General features: G+C 47.2%; 1 protein-coding gene across 1 annotated transcript in view; it reads right to left on the reverse strand.

Moving 5' to 3' along the window:
* The window catches only part of HTR2A (5-hydroxytryptamine receptor 2A), a 66,240-nt gene extending 58,866 nt beyond the window's left edge, over window positions 1-7,374 (reverse strand). Inside the window, exons 1-3 of the mRNA XM_040266910.1 lie at window positions 6,989-7,374; window positions 5,790-6,533; window positions 2,512-2,712 (exon numbers count right to left, since the gene is read on the reverse strand). Coding sequence (XP_040122844.1) covers window positions 2,512-2,712; window positions 5,790-6,201 — 613 coding nt within the window. The 5' untranslated portion in view covers window positions 6,202-6,533; window positions 6,989-7,374. The remainder of the gene's footprint in view (window positions 1-2,511; window positions 2,713-5,789; window positions 6,534-6,988) is intronic.
* Between the last annotated feature and the right edge of the window lie 1,003 nt (window positions 7,375-8,377).

Here is an 8,377-nt window from a genome sequence, read left to right on the forward strand (position 1 = left end):
CTGGTTATGAGCTATGTCATCCTGTGCAACTTCTTTGTCTGCAATTTATTCCCCTGTAAGGTGCTCTGAACACTCCTGTGTCTCTGGTTGCTGTGCAGAAATAGCCGTTATATTACTAGGGCTTCCCCCGTGACCCATGGTAAAGAATCCACCTGCCAGTGCAGAAGATGCAAGAGATACAGCTTTGATTCTTGGTTAAGGAAGATCCCCTGGAGGAGGAAATGGCAACCCCCTGCAGTATTCTTGCCTGGGAAATCCCACAGGCAGAGGGGCCTGGTGGGCCATAAGCCCATAGGGTCGCATATAGTTGGACATGATTGAGTGACTGAGTACACACTTACACACACACGGACCGGTGAAATCAGTAGCTCTCCAGGGCTTTTACATGCAGCTGGGATTGAGTACCAACAATCTTTCATTCTCTTGATCCTAGTAGGATGAGTTCAAGATTGCACAGGCCCAGAAACTGCAAGCATATTTTGGGAGCAACATCTGTTTTCTCAGGAAAGAATTTACCAAGTTCAGCAGGGACAGCAGGGTTTGGTGCCGGAAGCTTAGAGCCCTAGCCCTGACACAGTTGGAGGGGCGACCCAGTAAGCCACACCCTCTCTCTGCCCTGTTTCCTCAGTCCTTCAGATAAATACAAAATAAGGTCTCCCACTCTGTCTGCTTCCGACTGTATTGGGAAGTTTAAAATGGAAAACAGCTAGGGCTTCTAAAAATGCTGAGATCATACGGGTGCAGCTTGTTAGTGTTCCCATGATGTTTGTTGCTCAGGCATGTCCGACTTGTTGTGACTCCATGGACTGTAGCCCGCCAGGCTCCTCCGTCCATGGGATTTTCCAGGCAAGAATCGGCTGCCAGGCCCTCCTGCCGGGGATCTGCCCAACCCAGGGATCAAACCCCGGTCTCCTGAGTCTCCTTCACTGCAGGCAGATTCCTTACTGTCTGAACCACCAGGGGTGATCCCTTAAGTCAATTAAGTAAGTTCCTATCATAATCGAGCACAATCTTGGCTATTCACTAGCTTTGGCCAGTTTACGTTTTGAACCCATTTCCTCATCCATAGAACGGAGTTACCTACTCTGCAGATGATGTATTTAACAGCAAGGCAAACCATAGGGCCTGAAAAACACAGGCTATCCTATTATTGTGCTTACTATCCCTGTGGTAAAGAATCCGCCTGCCAAAGTAGGAGACACAAGAGACTTGGATTTGATCCCTGGATTGGGACGATCGCCTGGAGAAGGAGATGACAACCACTCCAGTATTCTTGCCTGGGAAATGTCTTGAGCCTGGTGGGCTATAGTCATGGGACCGCAAAGAGCTGGACAGGACTGAGTGACTCAACAATAATTCATTTGCATTTTTTATCATTACAAAACTGTGAGTAGACTCCCACGAGTCCTTGATGGCAAGCCTGCCAACAAATCCCATAATTTTCTCTTGTAAGCAGACACTGGCAGCCACGTGGCCTTGGTGGGATTGTGGTTTCCACTTGGCAACTTTAAAACTTAAAAAAAAAAAAGACTCCCAGGGAATCTTTGGTTATGAACCGAGCCGGCTGAGGTGACGGGTGCAATTCACTTAGCTGCCTGGGAGCCGCCTCTGGCTTCCACTACCTGGGATTTTCTGACTATTAGGCGTCTGACAGAAAATCAATACTGGCGACAGGTGAAGGTGTGTAATCAGCCTAAGTGAAGGGGGTTGAAATCCTCTGGCATGTTGTATCAGAACAGGATGAGGAAGCTTACAGAGGTGCTGGGTTCTCTTTGACTAAGTCCTGCCACCATCCGTAGTCCTTACCTCTCCCTCTGAGTTATGGTGCCTGGCACCTTTCTCTACCCCCAGAAACTGTGCATTCTCCAGTATTGGGCTCTGTTTTCTTACACTGACCACAAGTCCAGTGATTATAAACACTGAGGTCTGTGGGAAACTCAAAATTTAGAAATTCAGGCACTTGAATTTTGTGAATTTGAAAGTGTAAGATGCGAAAAGTGTTTGAAGATGGCTATAGCACAGTTGTTGCCCTGGTGACTCAGTGGTAAAGAATCCACCTGTGATGCAGGAGATGTCGGTTCAATACCTGGGCTGGGAAGATCTCCTTGGAGAAGAAAACAGCAAATCACTCCATTATCCTTGCCTGGGAAATCACACGGACAGAAGGTCCTGACAGGCTACAGTCCATGGGGTCGCCAAAGAGCTGGACACGACTTAGTGCTGAACACACACATAGCAGTTATTCTGTTTTGAGTCTGTTGGTGTACATGTATATTCTTACTTGTGCAAAACAATACAAATTTATGTTGTCTGCCTGTGACATTAACAGATTTTTCTTTCCTAAAGCAAAGCTGAGAATTACTATGCTATAACATATCTTGCAGCAAATAGAACAATTAATTGAGGATGTCAGGGTTCAGCGCAGAAACAAACAAAAACCCACAACAGAAGTCTACTTAGAAGGCATGAACTGTCATTTGAAGTGAGAGTCTGAAATACTGTTCCACTTACCCACTGATATCGTCCAAACAGCAATTATTTTCAGAAACGCCTTAGTTCTGGAGTTGAACCGGCTGTGGTGGATGGGGTTCTGAATGGCAACATAGCGGTCCAGGGAAATGGCACAGAGATGCATGATGGAGGCCGTGGAGAAGAGCACATCCAGGTAAATCCAAACAGCGCAGAGCTTGCTGGGCAGAGGCCACCGGTACCCTGCGATGCAGAAGGTTAGCATTAGCGAGTGACCTTGAGCTTCTCTGGCACATGAAATTTACCCTGCTTGAATAGTTTTCATCCTGGGAAAAGGCACGGTTAACAGCAAAGGGCAACATGAGATATTTTCAGTACTTCAGAGCAGCCTGATGTCAATCAACTGTACTGAAGTAGAGTAAGACTGTCCTGGTTGAACGCAAGATTTGAAAACTTATAGCTGGAATCATGCTGGTGTGTTGTAAACTCAGGGTGTATCTCTTCAGGGATTCTCTCGTTCTGTCTCCTCTACCTAACAATATCTACTTCTCTTTTTGCTTTTAATGACTTAGGTTGGGAATTGTGATGTACTTTGGGTTCCTCTATCAAAGAACCCTGGGGAATTCCATGGACAGGGGAGCCTGGTCAAAGAATCCTATTAGCTACTTACTTATTGACTTACTTTTTTTCAGACTGTAGGTTTCCTGAGGTTAGACCATCTCTTAGCCATTATTACAATTGCTCAGTCTTGCGCATGATGGCATTTAGCAGTCTGCCAAAAACGCTATTGGTGTGAATGAAGAAATGTTTAAAAATCCAGACTGGGCATGTGTGCATGCTAAGTTTCTTCAGTCATGTCCGGCTCTGTGAGACCCCATGGACTATAGCCCACCAGGCCCTTCTCTCCCTGGGATTCTCCAGGCAAGAATACTGGAATGGGTTGCCATGCCCTTCTCCACAGACTGGGTATATGCCTTCATGAAAATGAAGCTTCCCTAATAATTTGGGGATTAAACTCAAACTGGAGGGATGGGAGGTGGGGCAGGAGGGATGAAGACAGTGGTGAAGAAAAGGATGGTATTCTTCTGAGAACTGTTTCAGGGAAGTGATGCTTAAACTTGAAGGAGCCTCCGAATCTCCGAGGTGGTTTCTTAAAATGAGCCACTGGAGGCCGCCTCCAGGTGTTCTGATTCTATGCATGTGCACTGAAGCAGGAAGAATTGCATTTCTAACAATTTCCCAGCTGGTATGGATGCCACCTGTCCAGGAACCACACTTGGGCAACCACTGCCTGGGGCAGTGGTTCTCACCCGGGGGTGCACATTAGAATCAGTTGAACAGCTTTTCTGGGTGTCCTGATATCCAGGAGGGTGGGTGGAAGTTGGACCTCAGCATTAAATTAACTTAAAGCTACCACAAGGATCCACTGTGAGATGCAGGGCAGGAAGTCACCTGCTATATTAAAAAGATAGGGTATGTCTGAGGGACACACAGTCTCTGTTTTAGAGGGAGATCAAACAGTTATAGGAACCTTCATTAGTTTTGATGACAATCTAAGCCGTGGTGTTAGATCTGCACACATGTTAAGAAGGAAAATTATGAAAACCATCTTTCCCCACGCTCTGGACCCACAAAGCTGAACAAAGTCTCTATTCACAAACCATCTGTACCAAGACGCCACCACTGATGTTTAGAAAAGTTAAAGTGCAGGAGACAAGTCTGACTTGGCGCCTTTCATGCTACATGCAGAGAGCTTGAGCTCCAAGGAGAGCCCAGTGCCTGGGAGGAAGCCACTCGCTGCCTGGTCGGAACTGATGCTGACCGTGGGAGGAGTTTTCTCTGCAAGGAGGCAGCGGACCGTAGTCTGGGTTTCCGTGGTGGGGATAAGAAGGGGGCATTTCTGTGGAGTCCTGGGGACCGACCAAGGGAGAGGCGCATCTCTCTACGGGAATCAACTGCGCACAGAGCCTCGGCCACCAGGGGGCGCCATTGCACCCCGAGCTGGCGGTGCCCAGCTGGACTCGACTTGCTACTGGCTGACATCTGCCAGCCCCACTCGCCGCCCTGGGGTACCTACCGCTCCCCGCCTCCCACCGGGACTTGGGTTCCCGGATGGGCCCTCTGGGAGTCATCTCCCACTCCTGGAGTTTGCCTTCCACGTGGCAGGGTTTTAGGAAGCGGGGACCTCTCCCGGATGTCTGGGAAATGACAAGCGAATTTAATCAGATCATCCTGGTGTGACATTTTGAGTTGTCAAGCGGGGGCTGGCCTTGCAAGGAGCGCTGTGGACCCTGTGCAAACCTGACGCCCACGCTCCCTTGCTCACCTCCTTCCTCCTCCATACTCCTTGGGGATGGATTGATACACATATTTTAGCTCTTAAGACATAGCCAGAAAAATCCCTTCTAAAAATGCCCATAACCTGTTTCTAGCTCTGGGTGACCGGCTGGTGTGCCTGTGTCAGCAGTCTCAATATTCTCCTCTCCTCTTCCACTTTTAAACGGAGAAAGCTGGCTATATTACTCCTAATTTGGAAAGAATATCACATTGTGCTTCCCGCTGAAGTCGTCCCAGTGTTTGCTGATTTGCTGAGAGGTTTGACTCTTTCAAACTCCACTGAGAAGAAGCAAGATAAATCTCTCCCCATGTGTTTCCCACCCTCCTCCAAACAATTCGGGAGGAGTTTATGCATATGCATTTTTAAAGAGCTGAGGGGTAGAATTCAAAGGCACACCTCCAAATTAATGCTGCTTCAGGCAGGGAACAATTAAAACTGGTGTAAGTCATTTATTCCAATGGAGACGCTGCATATTTTAACATTAAACCCACTGCACCACTAATGTTCTCTCTGTAAATATTCCAAGGGAACTGGGAAGGTTTTACCACTCCATTAGAAGTGCTGAAAGCAGTGTGACCCAGATCAAACTGGCCTGTCTTGAAGGCTGGGATATTTGGTTGGGAATATAAAGGCTTGAAAACCAAGTGGATTCAGATATGACAGATGCTATTGCTTTAGGACTGTCTTGGGACCTTTATAATTCTACATAAAATGTACGTGCTTTTAAGCACAATGCTTTCTCTCCCTGTGTAAACTGTATATGTTTCAAAGCACAAAACTCGCCAATGATCACAGCATACAGTTTGTCTGATCTTTTAAAATGGGATCTCATTTTAAAATTTAAGTAGTATAACGTGGTAGCCCCTCCTCCATAAACAAAGCCTTACGCTTAGTTGGTCCCCTGAGCCCAGACTCATCTGCTAATGACATGCACGCGTTTTGTTACCCATGTGGGTACAGCTAGGAAGCTAATGCCACTCACCATAGAGGATGGTTAACATGGACACGGGCATGACCAGGAAACCCAGCAGCATATCAGCTATGGCGAGTGACATCAGGAAATAGTTGGTGGCATTCTGCAGCTTTTTCTCTAGGGACACTGCCATGATGACGAGTATGTTTCCGGCAATGGTTAGTATAATCACTACCGCTGTCAACAGAGCAGACCAGTTCTTTTCCTGGAGATGAAGTAAGGAGAAGCAGGGTGGTGAGAGACAGCCCTCACAGGAAAGGTTGGTTCGATTTTCTGAGTCCACGGTCCAGTTAAATGCATCCGAAGTGTTACCTTCTCCGGAGTTAAAGTCAGTATTGTAGAGCCTTGTGTCAGCATGTAATTGCATGAAGGAGTTCGTAGTTGAGCTCAAAGAAGTGTTTTCTTCACAGAGAATATCCATTTCTAAGCTGGAACTTGTAGCAGATGAAGTGTAAGAAAAACCTTACCGGTTACAGGCTCTGGTCACCATTCAGCTTTATGTCCCCAAGCTCTGTCACAATGAGGCTGGCGTATGTGCTGGGCTCCATCGGTTGGCTTTTCTACTTCCATTATTACAATAGAAGATAAAGAACTGTGGTGGCTTCTTTGTAGTGCTTTCCTTCACAATTTCAGTAGAATCCTCTGTCTAGTTTCTTTTCTTTTTTTTCTCTCCAAAGCAAGATCAAAAAAGCAGCATAAACTTTTAAGAGAGAGGTTGCTGAGTTTTGAGGAGTCAGGGAGAAAAATATGATCCTGGCCAAAAAAAAAAAAAAGAAAAGTTTTGTTAACTACCAGGACTGTCATTTAGCTCTATCTCATTCCATTAGTTACACTGATCATACTAGTTTAGCCACAGCAGCATTAAAATAGCATTCGATCCCAAACAGTGGGGCTGCAGGCAGCCTACAGTATGGCAGGCTATTAAAAACACATCCAGGGTTAATCCCATAGTAAGTATAGTGGTACTTTGGGTTATAGTTGTCAGTCTTGGGCTGCATTGCCCCGGCTGCCTTCAGGAATTTCAGTTTGTATTCTGTGGTTTAGTTAATCAAAGGAAAAAAAAAAAAAAAGTCTTAAGGATCAGCAGACAACTTTCCACACTGGGAATTCTCATCGAAACAATTCCATGGCGGCCAAGCAGCCTTTCAAGCCAGAAAGAAAATGACACAAGCGTAAAACACAGCAAGCCGGAGAGCGCGGCAACTTACACGGGTCCTCAGGGTCCGCCCGGGAGACGCGCTCGGCTCATCAGTGACTCGCTGCATCTCTCCTGGCGATCAAGCCGGCAGAGAGAGCCCCTTCTCCCCGAGCGGCCACTGCCAGCATCGTAGTAATTCGATTTCTGTTTTGCTGACTTCAAAACTGTCTGGGAGAGTCGAGCCAGGGCCAGCGTTGCCAGATCCGCGGCGGTTCCCTCTGCCCCCGCCCGGCTGGGTGCTCCCTCCCTCCCGCGGGGCTCGCCGGGCCCGGGCGCGAGGAGACATGGTCCCCAGCCGCGCGGACCACGTCGCGGGCTTCCAGTGGGCAGAGCCGCCCACGCCAGGGACTCCCGCGTCCCCGGCGAGGGACTTGCTCCCCACCGCCGCCTGGTTCACTCCGGCAGCCCTCCCTCTGTTTATGTCATAAACTGCAAGGTAGCAACAGTCAGGGAGGGCGGACCAGAGGGCTGTTTTGTTTTTTTTTTTTTCATTTGCTACATATTAACAGTGGGAAGTTTTCCTTTTTTTTTTTTTAATTTTTAAAGAGAGTAACGGGAGAAATCGCCTTTGGTACAGATTCCTAAGGCAGGTAAGCCCCACTGTGATATTGTTTAGGGTGAAGGGTGAAGAGGGAATGTAAATAAAGGCAAAGAATGGTATTTCCTCGGAGCGCTGGTGCTTCCAGGCAGAGAGCTTATTCCTGAAGTGGGATTCGTCCGCGATTTGGGCTCAGAATGGCTAGCAGATTTTTGGTAACGACGCTGAGAAGCTATTAGTACTATTTTTTTTTTCCTTCAAATTTTTAAACACACCATTCAACTAGCTTATTGTCTTCAGCAGAAATATACCCCCTAGAAGTAATCCAATACCTCACACGGGGAAGAGAATAAGTTTTTCCAGAGATAACACTAAGAACAGTCACCTTTACTTGTAAGAAAGCCCCTTCTCAGATTTTTAAATAAGGCAGATATGTCAGGAATCTCTGTGTAGGTATATGGGAAAATGGATTCTTTCCTGAATCGTTGAGGTTTTCTAGGTTTCTGTTCATCTTTTTATTCTTTACGTTTTCCCTAGCCAAATACACTGCCTCTCTCATTCCTTCAACATGTTTTTGGCCAATCTGCGCCTTCACGGTGGGTTTGCCTCAGATATTTCCTTGCCCAGCAGGCCCTTTCATCTCTAGCCTGGGAGATGGTGGCCTGAGCATCTTTATTTCCCCCATCCCTTTCTGCCCCCACCTCTTCCTGCTTATTCCCATCCTTCCACTGGGTTAAAGAATCACCCTCTCTCAGACAGCTGGCTATTTTCCACATCTCTTCCCTCCTTTTCACTGCCTGATATTAAGAAGTCTCCAGGGCCACCTCTGTGTACACATTTCTCAGATCTCATCTCCAGCCT

This window comes from Oryx dammah, unplaced genomic scaffold, assembly GCF_014754425.2.
Source record: "Oryx dammah isolate SB20612 unplaced genomic scaffold, SCBI_Odam_1.1 HiC_scaffold_24, whole genome shotgun sequence".
Classification (NCBI taxonomy): Eukaryota; Metazoa; Chordata; class Mammalia; order Artiodactyla; family Bovidae; genus Oryx; species Oryx dammah.